This window comes from Choloepus didactylus, chromosome 17 (assembly GCF_015220235.1).
Source record: "Choloepus didactylus isolate mChoDid1 chromosome 17, mChoDid1.pri, whole genome shotgun sequence".
Lineage (NCBI taxonomy): Eukaryota > Metazoa > Chordata > Mammalia > Pilosa > Megalonychidae > Choloepus > Choloepus didactylus.
This window is the reverse complement of record NC_051323.1, coordinates 5,676,409-5,699,908: the sequence shown is the minus strand read 5'-3', so window position 1 is coordinate 5,699,908 and position 23,500 is coordinate 5,676,409. Positions and strand designations below refer to the sequence as shown.

At 45.5% G+C, this 23,500-nt stretch overlaps 1 protein-coding gene across 2 annotated transcripts in view; it reads right to left on the bottom strand.

The window, feature by feature from the left end:
* Nucleotides 1–23,500, bottom strand: part of REEP1 (receptor accessory protein 1) — a 115,561-nt gene that overhangs the window by 37,151 nt on the left and 54,910 nt on the right. For both annotated transcript variants that reach the window (XM_037807037.1, XM_037807038.1), the window contains exons 3-4: nucleotides 9,813–9,889; nucleotides 1,822–1,942 (exon numbers count right to left, since the gene is read on the bottom strand). In XM_037807037.1, coding sequence (XP_037662965.1) covers nucleotides 1,822–1,942; nucleotides 9,813–9,889 — 198 coding nt within the window. The remainder of the gene's footprint in view (nucleotides 1–1,821; nucleotides 1,943–9,812; nucleotides 9,890–23,500) is intronic.

The window sequence follows — 23,500 nt, the reverse complement described above, 5'->3', positions numbered from 1 at the left end:
TAGGGGGCCGTGTCCTGGACGGGGCAAGCCTGTCATCCTCTCTAAGACACGGAAAGAACCTGGGGCGGGAGAATGCCAGGAATCCAGCCTCGGATCTGCCCCTCACTGGCCTTGGCAAGTGATGTCACCCCCTATACCCCTTCATTCTGAAAAACAAGGGAAATGATGGTAACTGACGCATGGGGTACTGTGAGGAGTAAATGAGATAATTCCAGGAAAGCAGCTAACAAGTGGCCGGTTTCCTGGTGGTCTCTCTTATCTCAAGGAGGTTGGGGTTCTCACAGCTCTAGACTTCTGTTATGGCATGGTTATTTCATTCTATCGCCAAGTATCTCCCTGTGCACATCGACAGGCAGGACCAGGATGCGGAAAGAGGTGGGCGTTAATTTATTGACAAGGAAGATCATTGTGCAGCGATGGAAAATGAAAGCATAAGTTAGGACTCATCCAACTTGACCAACAAGGTAACGCTGCAGTGGAGGAGCAGGGTTGAGAGCTCCACCGGGGACGAAAACCAAGCAAAATGTTGGTTTAGTGAAACTCTGGACCAACTCTGGTTTGTTCCCCTTTTTTGGAGTGGTGGTGGTGGTGGTGGTTTTGTTGTTACTTTAAGAAAATAGCTACTTTGGGATCACAGCAGCTTACGTCAGAGTAAAGACGATGAAGACACTTTGGCCTCAGCCGGGTTGAGGCTCGGCACGCTGGCCTCAGCTCCAAGCTCACAGGTGGGGTTGGCGCATCCCCTGTTTAGCACTTCCCCAGGAAACCTAACTGGGACCCTGCCTGACTCCGGAAGTGATTCTGGGCAGCTCTTAAGAGGCCGCCACCTTCACTTTGGTGGAAATGACCTTAGACCTTGGCGGCTTTGGGGTGAGCCCTGCGTGAGGGGAACAGGAAACAGGAAGAGTGAGGATTTGATAACCAGGTCGAGTCCAGGCTTTGCATCTCCCCAAACCCACCCAGGGGAAACGCCAGGGCCCCACTTCCTAAAGGGGTTGTCAGAGCATTTACAGTAGCTGCTCCCCCAACGGACATGTCCCCCAAAGCCTTTCCCCGGAGGAATCCAAACAATTCGACTTTCAGCAGTAACAGAAATTAATATATCGAGCAAAAAAATAGCACTCCTATTTTATGTCAAAGAATTGTGCCAAGTGATCCATTTAGAAAGTAATATAATTAATGAAGCATATGATGTCAGAATCTTTTGACCCAAGGATCCCAATCTTTGGAATTTATCCTAAAATGATAAATCAAAAGAAGCAACTAAACCCCACACATATGGGGTTCATTGCGGAATTGTCTGTGACAGAAATAAAAATGAGAAATAACCTAAGTATTTAGCAGTAAGGGGACAGTTCTATCATCATGGATGATTATGAACAAGTAGAAATGGATTATGTGCAAACATGTTTAGGATCTCACGATACAAATACTGTAACTGCCTGAAGTTGAAAACTACAGAAAAGTTTTCCATAAGAAAGAAGGACAGGGACTGGGCATGAAAAAAGGCAGACAGTTCAGTTAAGGGAGGGGATTGAATTGCATGGGAATTTTTCCTTCTTTCGTTTCAATTTAAAAAGAAATCTTTTGCAGTAAATAATGATAAATGACCTCTTTCAGAGACTGCCATCCCTATTTCTAAACATGTCTGAAAAATAGACTTAAAAAAAATAAGATCAGAAGAGAAACTTGTTGGGAGTAAAATAAAAGCCAGTTGCAGAGTCTCCTGCAATAACCTCGTCACGCGCTGCCCTGCCTCGTCCCCACTCCGAGACGGCATCTCTCACCAGGAGGAATGATGGGCAGAGTGGGATAAATTACCTTTTCTTTTGAAGACAGCGTGGGATGTACAAACTTCCTGTACAGGAGGCTGGAGCCTTTTGTATAGGGAGAGAGCAGCCAGGCGACGAACGCTATTTTTAGTTCATAATAGAAGGGGAACCTGGAGGGAGAGAGAGAAGAAAACCCACTTCCCTCAGGTTCTGGGTAGCATGCCCCGGCCTGTGAAGAGCCGGAGCCCAGGGGCACCCACTCCTCTCCTGCCTGCACACCCACCCGGTGCCCGCACTTGTCCGCTCTCCACACGCGAAGACGTGAGTGCACACATGCACACACGCAACACGACCCCAGGGCAGCTCCCTGCAAGCCCAGTTCGGATTTTCTTTTGTGGCCGAAACACAACAGGACCCCAGGTTCTCTTTTTTTTTTTTTTTTTTTTTTAATAGATAAGATAAAAATTTATTGATGTGGAAAGATGGGGATTGTAAACAGAAAAATGCAGGTTACAAAACAGCATGTATGCTGCAATTTTATTTCAGTAAAAAAAAGCATATGTATAGAGGAAATCTAGAATATATGCTAAGATATTAACAGTGGTAATAATCCAGTTGTTAGAAATTTGTTTTTTGTTTCTTATTTTGCCTATCTGAATTTTTTAACCTCCTGCAATGAATTTTAGTGCTTCTGTAACTGTAAAAAATAAAGACATTGATTTTTTCTTATTCCTTTGTTTTGGTTTTGTTTGGAATGTTTTTTTTATTGCTTGTTTTTTAATTTTTTGATAAGGTTAAAAAAAACAATGAGTGTTAAAAAAAGTAAATAAGTAAATGAACAATGGGGGAGGAGGGGAATGGAATGTTTTGGATGTTCTTTTTTATTTTAATTTTTATTTTATTTTTTGGAGTAATGAAAATGTTCAAAGATTGCGGTGATGAATGCACAACTAAATGATGATACTATAAACAACTGATTGTACACTTTGGAGGATTGTATGTTATGTGAATATATCTCAGTAAAATTGCATTTAAAAATAAAAAGTAAAAGAAAAAGGGGTTGGATTCTACTGAATCAGGGAGAGTTTGGAGTGTTAGCCATAAACATGAGAGACTCACTGTTTTTAAGTTTCCCAGCTGCTAAAACAAACACCATAAAATGGGTTGGCTTAAACAATGGGAGTTGATTGGCATGGGCAAGGCGATGCTTTCTCCCAGTAGACTGTCGAGTTCTGAGGTTGGCTGCTGGGCAATCTTTGGTTCTTGGCTTTTCTGTCACATGGCAATGCACACGGCAGTGTCTTCTCCTTTCTCTTCCAGGTTCCCTTGACTTCCAGCTTCTGGCTGCTCCCCATGAATTCTCTCTCTATGAATTTCATTCTTAAAGCCACCGAGGAGGTGCTACCTTGCGGAACTCTGGGTGACTGGGATGTTGTGGGGGAAAGGCGGTCTGTGAGGTCTCACGATCAAAGGGTCGCGTGCCCTCTCGAGGATGTGTCTCTCAGTCCCAAAGCAGCGGTGATACTGCCCCCGCCATCTTCGTTTCTGGCCGCCGGGACGGAGGAAATCCCAGGTTCTCCTCTGTAATCACCTCTGTCCTGCCTGGAAAGTGCTAGAAGCTTCCTGGCAGTTCGACACTCCGTGAGGTTGGAGCCGAGGCTCCAGTCACAGCCTGCGGTCTCTGAAGACGGGGGTCCGTGCCCCCAAACGCGGTCGTTTACCCTGCACACACGGGCCAGGGAGGCCCAAACGCCTCCAAAGGAGGAATGACAGCGAGGCGTGGTTAACCAAGAATCTCCAGGCTGAGAATAAAAGCCTCCTTTTCTTGGACCAAACAGGGGCAGGGGACAGGAACGGGTGCTTGCCAGAGAAGAAGGAGCTATGCAAGGCCATAGCGGGCTAACAGATGCTGATCTTTCTGCTGCTACAAGAAGGAAGAGTTCACAATGGAAGCCACATACTATTCTGGAGTTTGCAGTTGTGCACACACTTGAGCCCATTCATTTATGTATTTTGCCAACACTTACCCAGCACCTGTAGGCACTACCTTGTGCCAAGCAAAGACCTGCCCTCTGTTCTGTTGGGAGACACAGGCAAGACTCTGGCATCCTTGAACCTCACAGTCAGTCAGAAACTGATCAAATAATCACGAATAATAGATAACAGCAACCTGAGAGTGCCATAGAGGGCAGCTGCTAGCCCACGTGGCACCTTTAGGCTTAATAGAAAAACCCAGCCCCTTCTGCTGGATGCAGTTCTGTGGGCACATGGCTTGGCAAGCAGAGCTTGTGCCTCAGCCTCACATGCCTCCACAGCCAGGCACCTTGTGCAGTGAACAACCTGCACAACTGTAGTTGGCAGTCTTGACACTATGAAAGAAAGGGGCAGGATTCCATGTGAGTGAATGATAAGGAGATCTGTGTTAGTCTGAGAGATCGGAAAAATAAATCCCTCCCAAGCATCCTCCCTCCTAGATATAAGGGAGCCAAAAATAAAGAGCAGTTTCTAGCAAGCCATTCTGAGTCCTTTACTCCACCCACCTCCTTCCCTCACCAAGGTCTCCCGACCTCCTGCTTCCCACCTCTGACAGATGCTCCCTGAATATTCCATCAGCAACTAGGGGACACATCCACAGCAAGACATGTTTAAACGTTTCACAGCCAGAAAATCAGATGGAGCGGAAGGAACAGGGACGTGACTCTCTCACCATTTGTGCACTCTGGCAATTAAGGAGGAGATTTTGTTTTGAAACAACTATTTGTCAGCCCCAAGAGGAAAGCAAATGAATCTTGCAAGCTCGGGCACTAACACAGAGATACAGCACTCCCAAGGGGACCTGTCGCACTGCGGCTCTTTTATTTACTATGTAAAAGACCTCTTTTTTTTTAAAAAAAAAAAAAAAGGTAATGCATGCACATAGTTTAAAAAATTCTAAAAGTGCACAAGAGTCTACACCAGTCTCCTTCCCACCCCCGGCCCCCTAATCCCTTTTGTAAAAGCAAACACTTTTATCAGTTTCTTGTGAGGATATAACAAGGGCACAAACAGTCGTGCAGTGCATTTCACTCCCACCCCTGCCCGCTCCACAGCAGGGTGGCATTGTGTGCACTCTCACACACACACAACTGACAGCCACCCCAGGGGATTATGTGCAGATGGTGGTGGCACAAGAATGTACCTGCATCTACCCAGCCCACATTGATGGATATTTTTCAGGTTTACCATCTTGGGCTGCAGTGACACCCCACTGCGTGTGCTTCCTTACGTATGCATGCAAACGTATCAGTAGGATAAATATCCAGAAGTGGAATGTCTGTGGATATTTGAGAGACAGATGACAACTCCTTGCAAAAAAAAAAAAAAAGTGTGTGAGCCTGGGAAGGGAAAGGTATCCTAGGATGAGTCTGTCAAGACCACCTGATGTGAATGTGTATAGACGTTTTCTGGAATGAAACACAAGTCACTGTTAACAGTGATCCTCTGGGGAGGGGACTGAGGGCCTGGTAGGAAAGAGACTTGCTTTTAAGTGCAGTGTTTCAATTTTATTTTACCATGCCCATGTATTATTTTCCTAATTTTTAAAAGACGAAATGAAGTCACCTACGCAGACTGTGAAGCAAGCAACTGTCCTATCCACTCTTGATGAAAAACTGCCATTTGCACGAAGACATAAAGTTAAAAAAAAAATTAACTATGAAGAGGGCACTGCCCTAGCGGAGAGGTGGAAAGAGGGGACTGGGGGAGTGAGGGGAGAGTGAGGGGCGACTCCAATCCTGGAAGTGAACATTAGAGATGCTTTAGGAAGCCAGAAGGGTCCTCTGAGGACGGACACTCGGAGCTGTCGGGCTGGTGTCCACATCCTTGGAAGGAATTCAGGGTCTCATATCTCCTGGCGGGCCTGTCCTTGTGCCCATTACAGGGCAGGGGAGAGAAGGGAGAAGGGAAGACTTTCCTGGAAGATCGTAGTGATACCACCTGGAGGTCCGGAGAAAGAGAGAACGCAGACTTGGGGCGCAGCCACGCTATGGGCTGACGCAGAAAGGGTAGGTTCGCCAGGAGCCCCTTCGCTACAGAAGCAGGGCTTGGAGCCAGCCAGGAGGGGGACAAGGGACCCTCACTTCCCACTCATGAAGTACCTGGACAGCTCTGGCCAAGAGGTACCAGGGGAGATGTCCACTTGGGTTAGGAAGAAAGGTTGATTCTAACCATATCTGCTCACGTGCTCAAAAAAAAAAAAAATACCCCAGATATCAAATGCTCCCCTGTTGTCGGGTGAATTTCAGTCCCCTGATCTTCTCTCCCTGGTGTTACTCCCTTGGATATGTCACCTTACAGGGCAAAAAGACTTTATAGATGTAACTGAGGTTACATTCAACTGACCTTAACATGGGGAGATTATTCCATGATTGGGGGGGACCTCATCCAATCACACGAGCCCTCAAGAGCAGAGAGCCTTCTCTAGCTGGTGGCAGAAGACGGAGGTTCGATGCATGGGCATTCAACGTGCCACCGCTGCTCTGAAGATGAAGAGGGCGGCCACATGTGGAGGAAACAGAGACCTCGGTCCCACAGCCACCAGGAACTGAATTCTGCCGACAACCTGAGTGAGCCTCGGAGTGGGATCTTCCCCAGAGCCTCGTGAAAAGAGCCTGGGCCAGCCGACACCCTGATTTTGGCCTTGGGAGGTCCTGAGCAGGAGACCCTCACTGAGCTGTGCCCGACCCCTGACCTGCAGACACTGCGAATCGAGCTGGGCTGTCGTAAGCTGCTGGGTCTGTGGTGCTGTGACTTGTTTCAGCAGCAGGAGGAAACTAATACGTCTCCCCAGACCAACATCAAATCAACTGCAGAGATAGTTACTGAGCACTTGTTAAGCACGAAACTCTAAAATTCCAAGACCACGGTTAAGGACATATTCCAGCTCTGATGGCTATAAGGCCTGAGCATATCCGTCAGGAAGGATTTCCACTCAGCAAAAAAATAGTGAGCCTAATTATTCACAATTGCCAAAAGATGGACGCAACCCAAGAGTCCTTCCCCCAGTGTATGGATAAATAAAATATGGTATGTACATATGATGGAATATTATTCAGCTATAAAAAGGAATGAAGTCCTGATACATGTGACAACATGGATGAACCTCGAGGACATTATGTTGAATGAAATAAGCCAGACACAAAAGGACAAATAATGGATGATCTCACTAATTTGAAACAATTAGAATAAGCAAACTCATAGAGTCAGAATATAGAATATAGATTACCGAGGAATGGGGTGGGGACAGGGAATGGGAAGTTAAGGCTTAAAATGTACAGGGTTCCTATTTTTTTTTCCTAAAACATATTAGATTTGGTTTTTATTGTAGAGCACACGTATCAGAGCAAAGCGCTGCACACACAACTACCAATCATTTTTGGGAAAAAAGCTGTAAAATCATGGAAATGTTTTGGTAATGGATGGTGGCGATGATAGCACAACATTTTGAATGTATTTAATAGTACTGAAATACAGATCTGAATGTGGTTAAAAGGGGTAATGTTACATTGCATATATGGTAAGAGAATAAAAAAAAAATCCATGGAACTGCACTATGCAAACAGTGAACCCTAAGTTAAACCATGGATTTTAGTTAATAGTACAATTATAAAAATGTGCTTTCATCACTAGTAACAAATGTTCCACACCAATGCAAGGTGTTAATAATAGGGTGGTGTATGGGAATATTGCTTTATGCATTATTGTTCTGTAAACCCACAACTTCTCTAATAAAGGGAAGAAATTCAATTAAAAAAAAACAAAACAAAAAACAAAACAGCGAGGGTAAATGACAGTGGCCGTGGGAAAGAGCTCGCAGGACTATCAGGAATCCCCCGGAAGCTGGTGAGCAGTGGCAAGAGGGCAGCAGGCAGTGGCCTGGGATCAGACGGGGCATCCTCGAGGGTGCAGTGGACACCGCCAGGTACTGGCAACGCTGTTTAGTCAACCCCACGTCCCTCCCGGGCTGGCCTGTCACCCTCATCGCCATGGGGCAGGTGGCAGTCTGCCCATCCGGAGAACTCTGTCTCCACACCTGGGGAAACAGCCGCGCCCCGAGCCTGCCGTGTTACCTGGGCACAGAGCAGCGCAGGGCAGGATGCACAAGCATATCCAATCAGGTGACCCACTTTCCCTCCCTGTAGCCCGAGGCCACGAGGGCTGAGCCGTGGATTTCTCCCAGTGGAGCTCAGAGCTCCAGGCTAAGGTCACGAAGGCCACTCACCCAAAATAAGATTCACATGTGGTGCTCAGGGCAGTTTCTCGGCCCAAGACTAAGTTCATACAGACCCTTCCCCAAACTGGAAATACCTTTAGTTATTTCCCTGACGACACTGGATCACAGTAAACCATTTATACAACGCAGCAGATGCGAAAGCAACCCCAGAGCCCCAAGCTGTGGAAATAACCCCGGTTAACTGCTTGAGGGATGTCTTGCCACGGTACTTTTAATGCATATGCATGTGGGCACAAAATCATGCTCTTTGTTATTTTTTTTTTACTTTTGTACTAAAATGATTTTTAATATTCTCTTTTATGGATGGGATGGGATGTATTTTAGTCTCCTAGTTTTGTTGTTTGACTTTTTTTTTTAACTTATAAATAAATTGTAAATTCGTGAACGTCTTCATAAGTAAATCTTGGCTCACATCTTTGATAAATTTATTGCCGCAGACTGAATTCCTAGAAATGAAATGAATGCTGCAAATTTGTGATTAAAAAATGAAAAAATAACAAAAGAAAAAAACTTTTAACCAAAAAGATAAATTTGACCTCATTCCAAATTTATTTATTGCTTCACTAGGAGAAAAATATACCCTGTATTTTATTCTTTCATATTAATTTCTGGATTTGTCAATTATTTATCCTTTACATTTCTGTGTCATTCTTCTGAACACTGAGAAGTAGAAGTCTACTCAGTTTTAATAGTTTTCTCTACATAATACAGTTATAGAAGAAGAGCCTCTATTCGGCTTTTATAGCTATTTTATATTTGAAATAGAACTTCTAGGCAAACATGAGGAGTTCATTACACTTGCCATGCTTCTTGTTTAAAGTCTCCCCACCATTTAAGTTGAAATGAGGGATTCTGGACCATGGTGGGTTTACTCGGGTAGGATCTTAGCTTTTGGCCATTTTAGGGACGTTGGCAAGGCACATGGCCCCATCTGCTAGACTTTCCCTTCTCTTCACAGAATTGCTGATTTCATCTTCTTGTGTCTGTGGCTTTCTCTCTCTGTCTCAGCTCACACTCTTTAAATACAAACAGGACACCATATACCATTCATGCTCTGTCACCTAAGAAGATACGACAACATATCAATACACAGACCTAGCTTAAATATTTAAGAGCCAGAGCAGGTCATAGCAGCAATGTTTTTAAGAGAGAAAAATATTAGAACCAACCTAAATGTCCATCAAAGGGGGAATGGTTAAATACATTACAGCTTATCTCTACCATGAATTTCTTTATGGCTATTTAGAAATAGGTAGATCTAGTTATGCTAGTATAAAAGTATTTCCAAAATAAGTTTAAAAAGCAAAGTGACAATTATGTACATGATACTAATATTGTTAAAAAAATTTAGTGGGTGTGCATATAAATTTTTTTAAAGGAGACACAACTGTAAAAAATGGTATGGTGAGAATAAACAGCATGGGAGGAAAACAACTTTTTATTGTCCACTTTCTTGTGTTATTTCCCCTTCTCCCTCTACCAGGTGAAAGCTTCTTTACCGCCTCCATTAATTGAGGAAACATTTCTGTCTCAGGCATCCCTCCATCCCTAGTGCCTGGAAAAAAACCTGCTCATATAAGGTCGTTTAATAAATATTTACCAGAATAATACCTTTTCTTAACTAGTGCATTACAAATATTTTCAATTAACAACCCCCTCCTCCGTCTCAGGCCCGTGGGAAGGTCACACGCTGGTTCCGGGCATTTCCCACCTCTTCCAACACTAGGCCAAATCATCCCCTGAAGTGTCCCCAGCCCTGGTGTACTCACCAACAAAGGAAGATGTCAGTGAACGTCTCTGCTGTGGTGAAAAGTGCAAATATAATCCAGTACATCATCCATTTGACCTGTTGAGAGAGAAGGCACACACGCTAGCAGAAGAGGCCGAGGGTGAGTGGCTGCCTGGTCAGTCAACGCTGGGGCACATCCAGGCCCGCGTCTGTGACCCTTCTCCCCTCCCTCTCTCAGTGGCCGGAGTCAAACCCGGGCTTCCACAAACCCCAGGTCAGGAGCCGTGGGGACTTCAGTCAGGTCAGTTGTCCAGGGGCATGAGTAACCCCCCAGGCCTCTGTGGAGACACACCCGGGCTGACCTTGGACCAGACTCTCTGAGGTGGAGTGGAGGCACAGCAACCAGTCCTGTAAGAACCCCTTCTGCTGGGAGGCCTTTCATTTACTCTCTCCCCACTGCCCACCTTTCCGCTTCCTGTCCCTCCCCCAGAGAAGGCCTTGTCCACTCTCCTGAAAACTACAAGGGCCCCCGAACTCTTCCCCACCTCTTGGTTTTCTCCTCACCAATGCATCCTACAAACCACCTCCATGCTACTCTCCCCAACACCAACACACCTGACCACGCTCCTTTCAGAATCTTCTAGCCTGCAAAACAAAAGCCCCAATTCCTTGTAGGCTTCTGCCGTCTTGTGGTAATGAGGGAGTAGCTTGTATTGGACTGAACCATCCTGCCAGAAACAATAACAAACTCTGAACAAACTATTTAAAAGAACAGTGTGGAGACACAGGAGAGCAACCAAAAGCAGGCAGAAACTGGAAGGGATCCAACCGTGAAATAAGGGAACTACACTGGGTTAGATCCAGGTTTATGTGGAGAGGGAACTCGAGCAGAAATCCAAAGAGTTATTGGCCTGAGGAGTCGGAGAATGGAGTTTGGGACCGCCAGAAATTGAGAGGGAAAAATCCTGGAAAGAAGGAAACCTCAAAGGGACAAGCCCCTAAATCCACATATAAATCCCCTTTAAATCCTTGGCTGATCCCAGAAGTATAGAGACTCAGGTAAGACTCCAAGAGACTCGGTTAAAAAAACAACTGGAAAGCTGAAAGTGTTGAGCAGGGATTCTGTTTCCACCCACTAAAAGGGAGACAGAGTTTGGAATTCAAGTCCTGCCAAGTTAGAGAGACTTGGTAAACCCTTCAGAATTTCCAGAGAAATAATCAGAAAGCCATGCCTTAGGAGTAAAGATTACCTCCCATGACTGAGATTGTGGCCCTAGGTCTAAGAGCAAACCTGAAATACACCTGCCCGAAAAAACACAAAACCTAGCTACCACAAGGTCAAAGGGATCTGCAAGAACTTTAGCTGCCTGCTAGAACAAACTCAACACTCTCCACAGGAAGACACAAAGTCCAGCCCAATACATAATACAGGAAGGATAAATACACACTGCATAACTGAAAATAAAAAGCTATGCATGTGAAGGAACAGGAATAAGTCAACAATGGCCAAGAAAAAAAATCAGTCAATAGAAACAGATCCACAGATGGTCTTTTCTGCTTAGGCAGAAAAAGACTTTAAAAAAGTACAAATATGTGCTGAGAGAACTGGACATCCACATGCAAAACTATGAAGTTGGACCTTTACCTTGTACACCATTTACAAAAATTAACTCAAAATGGATCAGAAACTTAAATGAAACAGCTAAAACCATAACATACAACTCTTCTAAGAAAACACAGCAGCAAATTTTCATGATGCCAGATTAGGCAATGGTTTCTTAGGTCACCAAAAGCACATACAATGAAAGAAAAATAGATACATTAGACTTCATCAAAATTAAAAACTTTTGTGCTGCAAAGGACACCATCAATAAAGTATAGAAACAACCCACAAGGGGGGAGGAAATATTTTCAAGTCATATATCTGATAAGGATCTAGTATCCAGAATATACAAAGAGTTCTTACAACTCAATAATAATAAGACAACCCAATTTTAAACAAGGACAAAGGACTTGAATAGACATTTCTCCAAAAGAAGATATACAAATGGCCAACATGCATACAAAAACAGGCTCAATATCATTAGCCATTAGATAATTGCAAATCAAAAGCACAATGAGATACTTCTACACCCCACCCACCAGGATGGCTTTTATCAAAACAGTGGAAATAAGTGTTGCCAAGGATGTGAAGAAAGTGCAGTCTTTTTACATTCCTGGTGGGAATACAAAAATGGTGCAGCTGTTGTGGCAAACATTTTGGCTGTCCCTCAAAAAGTTAAATATAGAGTTACCAAATGACCCAGCAATTCCACTCCTAGCTATCTATCCAACAGAACTGAAAATATATATTCACACACAAATAAACTTACACACAAATGTTCACAGCAATGTTATTCATAATAGCCAGAAAGAGGAAGCAACCGAAGTGTCCATAACTGATAAATGGATAAATAAGATGTGGCAAACCCATATAGTGGTATTATTCAGCCATAAAAAGGAATGAAGTACTGACACATGCTACAGTATGGATGAACCTTGAAAAACTTATGCCAAGTGAAAGAATTCAGTCACAAAAGGCCACGTGTTGTATGAGTCCATTTACCTGTAACATCCAGAATAGGCAAAATCATAGAGACAGAAAGTAGATTTGCAGCTTCCAGAGGCTGGAAGGATGGGGGAATGGGGAATGCCTGCTAATAGACAGGAGTTTCTTTTGGGGGTGATGAAAATCCCCTGAAATTAGATAGTGGTGATGGTTGCACAACTCTGTGAACAGTCTAAGAACCACTGAATTATATACTTTTAAAGGGTGAATTTTATGAAATGTGAATTATATCTCAGCAAAGCTGTTATTAAAAAACATAAGCTCAAATTAGAAACACCAATACATTTGCAAATACTTTACCTCGAAACTATTGGGAAAAGTCTCTTGGGCTACTTATAAAAATGTAGATAAACATAGAATAATAAAATTAATGGGCCCCTTGTTAATGAAGCAAATTATTAGTAAAGCTTTTGCAGGATAGCTAAACTTTTCTTTCGTCACCACTTAGAAAGATGCTCATCCTACAAGGAAAATGATGGGGCTGTGTTATTTTTTAAAATATAATAAGTATATATAAAAATAGTTACGAGTGAAGAGATGGGGGATTTCTGGAAAGAGAAGAAAACTCTAAAAAATAAACAAACCAAAAAAAAAAGCCCTTTTAAAAAAGAAACAAATGATATCCTAGAACTGAAAAACGCAATACATGGAATAAAAATTACTGGGTGGGATTAACAGCATTTCCATGAATGGATCCATGAACTTAGGAGATAAACCAATAGAAACCTTCCAGACTGCAGACTAGATTGAAAAAAAAGAAATAGAGTTGCCGTCTAATATAGATGTACTTAGAATTCCAGAAGAGGAAAAGGATAGAAAAAGTATCTGAAGAAATAGTGGATGGAAATATTCCAAATTTGATCAAAAGTAGTAAACCTATGGAACCAGAAATCTCAATGATTCCCAAGCAAAATAAATACAAACGAAACCAGCCTAAGCGAGTAAAACTGATTGCGCTGGTTTGAAACTGTTACAGACCCCAGAAGAGCCATGATCTTTGAATCCAATCTTTTTGGACGAAACTTTTTGACTGAATGTTTCCACGGAGATGCGACCCACTCAACTTTAGGTGAGACCTTTGGATTAGATCATTTCCACGGAGGTGTGGCCCTGCCCATTCTGGGTGGGTCTTAATTAGGTCACTGGAGTCCTTTAAGAGAGTTCATGGAGAGAAGGAGCTCAGAGAAGCTGGGAGAGACATTTTGGAGAGAAGCTAAGAGCCAACACAGACCCAGATGCTTAGAGATGCTTGGAGATGCAGACAGGAGGACGTTTGGAGAAGCTAAGCTAAGAGACAAAGCCCAGAGTTTGCCCTGGAGAAGCTTAGAGAGGACTTCCAGACATTCAGAGAGAAATGCCCCCAGGAGAACTAAGCAAAGAGCTGAGAGAAACTAAGAGAGACAGAAACCCAGAGACATTCTGGAGAAAGCCATTTTGAAATTAGAACCCAGGAGCAAAGGACCAGCAGATGCCAGCCACGTGCCTTCCCAGCTGACAGAGGTGTTCTGGATGCCATCAACCTTTCTTCAGTGAAGGTATCCTCTTTTTGATGCCTTAGTTTGGACACTTTTATGACCTTAGAACTGTAAATCTGTAACCTAGTAAATCCCTTTATAAAAGCCAATCCATTTCTGGCATTTTGCATAAAGGCAACTAGCAAACTGAAACACTGATTAGGAAAAAAAAAAAAAGAAAAATCTTAAAAAAGCAGAGAGGTGAAAAAAAGAGACACATTACATAGAGGGCAACAACAATAAGAATGATAGATGACTTTTCATCAGAAACAAGGAAAAAAAAAATTCCAGCATAGAATTCTATACCCAGTAAAAATATCTTTTTAAAAATGACACTCAATGGGTTATTTGGCTCCCTGAGAGGGCTTCTTTGCTCAGAAAATCCAGAATGTCCCCTGGGAACTGGGTTGGTTGTCTATCTAAATGAACCACTGTCTGAGGCACCACATGCTGCCAAGGCCATCTGCAGCAGAACAGAATCCTTAGGAGAGAGCAAACGAGATTTTGTCCAGTAATAAAGTCTCTGGATGCAGGATTTCGCATCACCAGATTCCAGACATCCTGCTGGGAGCCTGAATTCCCTCTCCATCATTTTTTTCTTTCAGCATTCAAACCACGCTCTAATCTCTTCAATTAAAAACAAAGCACATATTCTTTTTTTTTTTTGGTGGGGGGGAGTAATACAAATGTTCAAAAATTGTGGTGATGAATGCACAATTATATGATGATACTGTGAATAATTAACTGTACACTTTGGATGAGTGTATGGTATGTGAATATATCTCAATAAAATTGCATAAAAAAATAAAAACAAAGGACAATGACAGCAACAATGAAAAATCTGTTTCCTGATAACCACATGTTATGGATTGAATTGTATCCCCCCAGAAAACAAGTTCAAGTCTAACCCCCAGTCCTGTGAATCTGCACTTACTTATAAATGGGATCTTTGAAGATGTCAATAGCTAAAGACACAGGGGGAGAAAGATGGCCATGGGCAGAGGCAGATTGAGTTACACTGCCAGAAGCAAAGGGACGCTGCGGACAGCCCCACCCAGCAGAAGCCAAGAGAGAGGCATGGATAGATTCTCCCCTTTGAGAGGGAGCCTGGCCCTGCGAACCCCAAGGTTTCACACTTCTAGCCTCCAGAATGGTGAGATGACACATTCCTATTGTTTCAGCCACACAATTTACAGTACTTTAGCACAGCAGCTCTGGCAGGTGAAGCCACCACCCTTAGCTACACAGAGTTGTCTACACCGTCTGCCCAAACTCTTTACCTACCTCAATCCACTAGGCTGAGTCTGCTCTCACTGGGGCTTCCAGGGCCCCTTTTTAACACACTTCAAAGGGGCCAAAGAGATCCTTTCTAGTTATTTTTACTTGGCTTGCCACACATCACTCCTCGAAAAGCTCCTGCAACACCACCACTGTTCTGCTTTCCCTCTTGTCTTTCTGGGCTCTTCTCAGGCTCGTTGGTTCCTCCCTGGAGCTCTGTCCTACATGTTCACTTCTAACTCTAGACTCAACACTTTCCCTGAGGAAACTGCGTTCCTTGGCTAACACGTTGACCAGCCACTGAGCTCTGTCATCACCCCTGGCTTAATTCTCTTGATTCTGCCTTCTTTTCTTTATCCCCCCCACCATTTCCGTAATTCTGACCACCGCCGTCTCCTGTCTAGAGTAAAACTACACAGGCTTATGCCTGACCTTCTCCCCATCAGTCCTCCAGGCTCCAGTCAGAATTATCCTCCTTGATTCAAACCTGAAGATGCTCCTCTCTAGCTTAAAACACTTGAGGATCCCTTACTGCTGTTAAGATGAAGTCCCAGTTCCCTACATTGGCTTAGGGATCCTCTCATGAGCTAGCCGCTGGTCATCTCTGTCTAATCTCTCCTCTCCACTCCCACCCTCTTGCATTTTCAACTCCCTGAGCAGAGCCTCTTCTTTCAGCTCCAGACTTCGGCCCTCAGAGCACAGCCCCCAGGTCATTTCCTCCAGGAAGCCTCCCCTGAGGGTCCATGCTGGGTCCCCTCATCCTCCCCAGGGCCCCTCACGCTCCCTGTCATAACACTTACACGCTGACTCGAAATTACCTGATTATCCTCTGCTTTTCTTACTAGACTAGAAACCAGTTCTTGCACATCATTATAGCCCAAGTACCTAAAGCAATTCCCGCTGCATAGTAGGGACTCAATAAAAATGTTTTCTCAATACATATGTTTTGCATGACTGAGTTAGTAGGCAGGCATTGCGAATGGGAAAGGAAGGATGGTTTCCAAATGTCTGAGCGTTCTTTGGGACATACTCATCTGGGTGCCTATTTTGAGATAAGAAAACACAGAATTAGCTTGCAAGCCAACAGATGCTCCCCGAGAGGCTGCGAGGAAGGGGGTCTGTCGACGTCAGAGCATGGGTGACTCTAATTATGGGGTGCTCAGACCAGCAAGAAAGTAAAGAAGGAGGGAGAAGGGGCTGCACCCCACTGTGGCTGAGGGCAGGCTCAGGGTCCAGAAGGACATCTGAGAAGAACACCCAGCAGGCCCCGGGAAAGCAAGACCAAAGCTCGGGAGCAGGTGGGGCTGCGGACAGAGAGGAAGGGAGCCTTAGCAGGGCGGGGTCTTGGGGTGTTTGTCTGAGGAAGCTGCCATCAGGTACTCTCTAATTTACAACACTTTCAGGCATTAAGGAGGGCCTGAGAGTGACTCACGGAGCCTACTCAAAGATGGAAACCAGATTCACCTAAAATGACCAGGAAATGGTTTTCCCCATCATGCCTCATGGGAATCAGTGAGGCTATTATTTTCCAAGGTTTGGAATACAACTTTCCAGGCTGGAGGGATTTTGTTCAAATTCCCCTGAGAGAGAGGCAGGGCCTGGGTGTCCTGGCACCCAGAATAAGGGGAGGGGGCAATGGCTGATTTGAGAGGTGATGTCCAGAGCAACTCCAGAGCAGAAAGTGGACAGCACGACTGAGAACTCCCTCTGCACTGGCCAGGGGCAGAATCTGGGAATGAGTTGCTGGGACAGAAGCTGGGACCCTAGGGCATCGCAAAAGGCTCCAGAAAGGATGGTGGGAAACAGAGCCGGGCCACCTTCCCCGAGCCACCGGGGCTGGCTGGGACTCGGCGGCCACAGCCCCTGCAAAGGCCTCACCACGGGCTGGGACAGCAGCAGGTGTAGCCGCCCCGAGCTGCCTCTCTCCCAGCCCTCTGCTGACATTTCTTGAGCCCTTCACACTCCCTCTGGCATCTGGAACCTGCTTCAGCCTGACGGGGAATTCCCTGGGACCACGTGACAGACAAGGGGACATGGGAGCCTGGTGACAGGCGGTGAGCAGCTGGATGGTCAGGGGCATCCTTGAGAGAGGGGATGCGAAATTCCCCAGGAGTGCCCTCAGCTCGGCAGGAGAATGACCTGAGGCAACACGTTTAGGCTCATCGTCCACGGAAGAGCGTGGCTACACCGTGAGGTGCTTGGAAGGGGCAGGGCTGAGCCACTGGTGTTGAGCTCGTTTGGGAATGATGTGGTCCCCACAAATGCTCACCCAAAGGGCCCCAGGGCAGAGGGGGAGCTCAGGAACCAAGTGGTTGCGATGCAGTGTGGGTTGCGTTGGCTCACGTACAAAGAGGCCACGTGGAAGTGACAGAGGTAGCAGACGAGCTCAGCAACAGGGAATCTCGCCAAGGCTGACCTCCGCCACCAGCAGTCGGAGACCAATGCGCCAACGCCAGCAACCGAGCCTCTTGAGGATGGTACCCCACCTCTAGAATCAGCCAGCCTCCCCCAGAAGGGGAGGCACAGGGCCCCTTCCCCCACAGAGGGGGAAGCATACGGTCTTTTCTGGAATGTTCGTTTATACTGCAGTGGGCTTGCTCCTCCCACAGCCACGCTTCTGGCAGCCACACAGAAAGCTGTGGGTTTACTGAGGGCCCTTTGCAGGTTGGTGCATCCCATCTGACACCGCTTCCGGCTAAGGAAGCAAAAGAAATAAGACAAAGCAGATGCTGGGAGTCACTGGTCTCAGCATGTGGCCACAAGGACAGCTGACCTGCAGCACCCTGGAGGGTCCAGGAGGCCAGCCGGGTGCTGTCCTGAAGGACGCCCACTCTTCTCTGAACCAGGAACCCACATGTGGTGCTGCTTCTAGCTAGAGGCCAAGGTTCAGGGCCCGAGGAAATGGGGGTGGTGTTTCTAATGAGTAAGCCTCATGCCCAACTCCTTGCAAGTCAAAGTGTGCTCCATGAACCAGCAGCTTGGGCACCACCAGAACTTGTTAGAAATGCAGCATCCCAGGCCCCACCCCAGACCTAATGAATCAGAATCTGCATTTCAGTGAGATCACCCTCCACCCTGTGAGTCACGTGCACAGGAAAGCCTGAGAACCCTTGGTCTAACCCACTCACAACAGTTTTGCTTCTCAGCCCCACACCTGTGGACTCTGCTTTTTAACAATTTTAGTATCTGAGGGATGGATGCTTCCAGCAGGGGATACAAAGTGGGAGCAGAGGCGAGACTGTCAGATCCCCAAGTGGTAAAGATTTGGGCCACACCACTGGATGAGGAACCCCACTCGATAAAGCTCTAACTGAAAGCAAAAGGACCACAATTTGGATAGTAGGAAGTATCAGGAAAAATTTGAAAGACTTATGGGTTTACTGTGGATTGCTAGATTCTCAGCAGGCTCTTTCAGGTTATTCTAATTCTATAGGGATCGTGTTTTTCAATGACTTTGAGATATTTTACAATTTTGTAAGTTATAGAAAACCGACTGCAAGGCAAATGGTTTTTATCCACAGTTGCAAATGAATTTTATCCAGTGGAGATACATTTGATTTCCCCAACCCCTAAGAAATCAGTTTAATATCTATGAATAAATTCATTTCAACATCGCTAATTGCTTATCTCTTCTGTTTCTTTGGAGTCTCCTTTGAACTTTTTTTATTTTAAACATTTTACTGGTGTCCTCATTAATTAATTAGTTAAAATATTTAACCGATGTTAACTTGATATTTGTACAGGAGTCATGATTTTACTCTTGTTAAAAAGTAACCTTTTAACACAAGACATAGATACTAGCTATCACCTTATGACTTGTTGTAGCTTCTACCCATATTTTCTTCCTTTCTGTGTTATAGGATTTAAATATTTTTATTAATTCTATTTTTATTTACTCTCTCTCCCCCTTACCCTAGCATATGTGTGTGTCAGTGATGGTCCACTCGTGACTTAGTTTCTAGAGGGTTGAATACTAAGGTGGGGGTCCTGCCAAAGCTGCGGGAGGGGCAGACTTGGCCCAGAGTTATGAGACTTGGAACTGGGCTCAGCAGCCGGAGAAATCTGCATCTGGCAAGCGAATGAGTATAGAATTCTTATTGGAGGGTTTTTCTAAAGCCCTAATGGGGGAAAGGAGTGGATGTGGGTTTGGAGCAGCCAGAAAGGTAAATACATTAGCTATTATTTTATTATTATTTTTTACTACCCCGCATCCAAAACTTTCCGATTTGAGAGCAATGTCCTACCATGAAGCAAGGCCTGCACCCTGAGCTTGGAGAAATCAGACACCCAAAGGCACAGACCCTGGTGGCCAGTGTCCACGTGCCGACACCAGCTCTTCCCAGCCAGTCCTGTCCCCTGGCAGAGCCTGCTCCGAGGCTCCCCAGTTTCTCAGTATCTTCCCCGAGCCTTCCAGCTAGTTCTACGAATTCCCATCACCTTTCTGTTTAAGTTTTCATCGAAAAACCTTGACTACCCCTTGGGGGTATATATCCCAAAGAAGTGAAAGCAGGAACTCACACAGATACTTGTAGGCAAATGTTCACAGCAGCAGGATTCACAATTGCCAAAAGGTGGAAGCCGGGCAAACATCCATCGACAGGTGAACAGATACAATGTGGTCGATACACACAATGGTATTCTAGGCAGCCACGAAAAGGAAGGGGATTCTGATACGTTGCACAACAGCGATGAACCTTGACAACACTATGCTAAGGGAAAAGCCAGGCACAAAAGGACAAACATCGTATGATCTCACGGGTAGGAAATATCTAGAATAAGCAAATCCATAGAGATAGAAAGCAGAGTCGCGATACCAGGGGTCGAGGGGAGGAGGATGAGGGAGTTATTGCTTAATGGGTTCAGAGTTTCTGTTTTGGGTAATAAAAGAGTTTTAACAATGGAAGGTGGTGATGGTGGCACATTGTAAAAGCAATTAATGCCGCTGAACTGAACACTTAAAAATGGTTACAACGGCACATTTTATGTTATATGTATAGGTTACACAATTAAGAAAAAAAACCTTGACTAGTACAGTGAGTTTGGAACGACTTGAGAAACTCTGAATGTCAAGGACAGTATTTTTCAATTTGGGGATCTTATTAAAAATGCAGACTTTTATTCAAGAGTATTCAGGGTGAGGGTGAGATGTTGCATTTCTGGCAAGCTCCCCGATGATGCCAACGCTGCTGGTTCATGGATCACATCAGGCTCTAGAGCCCCGAATACCCATAGAGAACAGTAGAAAGAGGGAAGGGGCAAGACGGGAGGAGGGTCTTGGACACCAGATTACCAGATAATGGAGTTCGGACTCATTCTGCAGTCACAAAAGGATCCAAGCACAGAAATGGATAGATTTCATTTTTAAAAGGCATCTGATTGCTATGCGGAGGCAGAGGAATCAGACAGGAGGGGTGGTGGCAGAAAAGCCCCTCCCCCAAAGTGATCCACATCCTCCTACCTGGAAGCTGTGAACATGTGGTCTTATTCGCAGAGAGATCAAGTCAAGGCCCTGGAGATGTGCGGATTATTCTAGATTACTTGGGTGGATCCAATCTAGTCACATGAGCCCTTAGAAGTAGAGAAACTGTCCCAGTGTGGTCAGAAGAAGCCGTGACTACGGAAAGATGATTAAAGGAAGGCAAGGCTGCTGGTGTTAGAGGAGGAAGGGGCCACGAGCCCAGGGATGTGGGCAGCCTCTGGAAGCTGGAAAAGGCAGGATACGGATTCTACCCTGAAGTCTCCGAAAGGAATGCAACCCCATTTGATTTCAGCCCAGTGAGATCTACCAAACTTCTAACCTACAGAATTGTAAGGTAATAAATCTGCATTGCTTTCTGTTTTGCTTTTGTTATTTTGATTTTTTTTTAATTAGAGAAGTTGTGGGTTTACAGAACTATCATGCATAAGCTATAAGTTTCCCATACATCACCCTATTATTAACACCTTGCGTTGGTGTGGTACATTTGTTACAAATGATAAAATCACATTTTTATAATTGTACTATTTACTATAATCTATGGTTTAACTTAGAATTCATAGTTTATTGTGCAGGACCATGGGTTTTTTTAAAAAATTTTATTCTAGTTCCAGATATATCCTTTTACCCACACTCAGATATGTATTTCAGTGCAGTTAATTATATTCACAATGTCATGCTGCCATCACCACTGTCCATTACCAACACATTTCCATGCTTCCAAATAGGAACCCTGTACATTTCAAGCCTTAATTTCCTATTCCCTATCCCCACCCTGTCCCCTGGTAACCTGCATTCTAGCTTCTGACTCTATGAATTTCCTTATTCTAATTATTTCATATCAGTAAGATCATACAATATTTGTCCTTTTGCATCTGGCTTATGTCACTCAAAATCTGTGTTGTTTTAAACCCCTAAATTTGTGGTACTTTATGAGACAGCAATAGACAATGAATACAGGAGGCTACTGTAACAACCCACAGAAGAAGTGACAAGGGCCTTATTTAAGGAAGTGGCCTTCAGAGGAGGAGAGCCCTGGCCTGAAAGATGGCCGAGGGGATAGAGTGGAAGGGCCTTGGTCACCCACCGCGTGTGCATCTGGGGGAAAGGGGCAGGAGAGAGGCAGGAGTCTAAGGAAACACACAGGCTTCCCTCCTGGACAGATGGGTCTATGAGTCAAAAGGAGGGCACAGAAATAAACAAAGGCATTGCGAGGGAGGGGGAGAAGGTGTGTTCGTGTGCGTATGTGTGAGTGCACACAGCGCAGAGAGAGGAAGAGAGTTTCCTCTAATACGACGCAGCTCCTTTCACCAGATCCCATTTTTGCCAAGAAATCTAAACTCTCGAGAAGCACTCCCTCCTGGGAGAAGCGTGTGCTCGCCAGCCAACACAAACATCTGCTCTGTCTGTCGGTTATATTTTTTACTCTAAATTAATGAGTTGCCCTTCTAGTCGTACACCAGGTTCCTGTGAGCTGAGTCACGGCAAAACAATTTACCAGGCTTTGATCTCCCCTGGCTGCGCTGGCAGAGCTGAGTTTCTGCCCCGAAGAGTGAAGGATCGGACCTTGAGGTGGTGACCCCAGTTGGCCACCTTGCCCGGCCCAGCTTCCCTGCACCGTGGGCTGGAAGGGGTCAGGAAGGTGGGACCTGGGAGAGGCCGCCGAGTCGAATGAGAATCGTGAAGTTCTGGGCTTGCTCGTGAAGTTCTGGGCTTGCAACTTAACAGCTATTTATAGTCTGCATGCTGAGCTTCTGGAAAGCTGCATTTTGCTGCATTTGGCAGCAGCAAAATGCAATTGGGGGCAAATGGTTTTGGGAAACCGGGGGTCAGTTTTGTTTGCAGTTGATCTGCAGGTGGCCAGTTTCATCACAAAGACAACCTGGGAAAGCTTAGGAAGAATACAACAGCTTTCCAAGTCCACTGTGAATTACTTCTTTGCCTACACCGAACTTGCCAAGTGACAGCACTGGGGGCTGGGGTTGGGGTTACCCACCCCCTGTTCAGAGGCTCCTGGAAGTTAAGCAACTTGTCCAGTGCTGCATCAGTCAAATGTTGGACAGAGCAAGGACTCGACCTCAGGTCTCTTAATGCCCAAATCCACAACCTTTGCACACTGGTCTAGGTTTTTGTCCTACTTGGGAAAAGGCACCTTCCCTCACCCATCACACCACACAGGCATTTGTCAATCGGGGGTAGTCGGATGATTCTCCCGCACTTCCAGGCCTCATGACTGGGGCACCCAAGTCTACCAGCAGTAATTACTGAACACAATCCTCAAACCAGTAAGCACTCTCAGATCCCTTCCGATGAGCTCAGCCCTCTGCTGGGAGCTGGGAAACAGAAGAAGGATGGTCTGCCCTCAGAAAGCTTACAGAGCTGTAGGGCACGCACGGCAGAGCGTCTGAGCCAGAGAACTGGCGTGGGTCACAGCCAGCACCGGACCCCACGTCTGCCAGACCCTGAAACCCACCCGTGCTCTTCCCACGATGCCACCCTGTCTCTGGGTAGATACTTGAAAGGTGTTTTACAGTCTGCAGGTAAACTGAGGCTTGGAGAGCAGAAGTCACTTGCCCACAGCAAAAGGGGCCTGTGGCAGAGCTGGGACCTCCCAAATCAAGATGCCATTTCCTTTTCACCCTACACCCCTGCTTTCCTCCCTCTGACGCTCTGGCTCTGGAGCTGAGGTCTAGGCAGGGGAGAGGATTCTGCAGGCCGCGGTAAGCGAGTGTTGTCAGAAGCAGAATGAACAGACCCCTGGGCTCTGCTGCCAATGCCCACGCCAAGGGGGTCACCCCTTCCCCCACAGCCTCACAGCCAGCTTCCCCCACCCCATCCCATCAGCTGCTCCT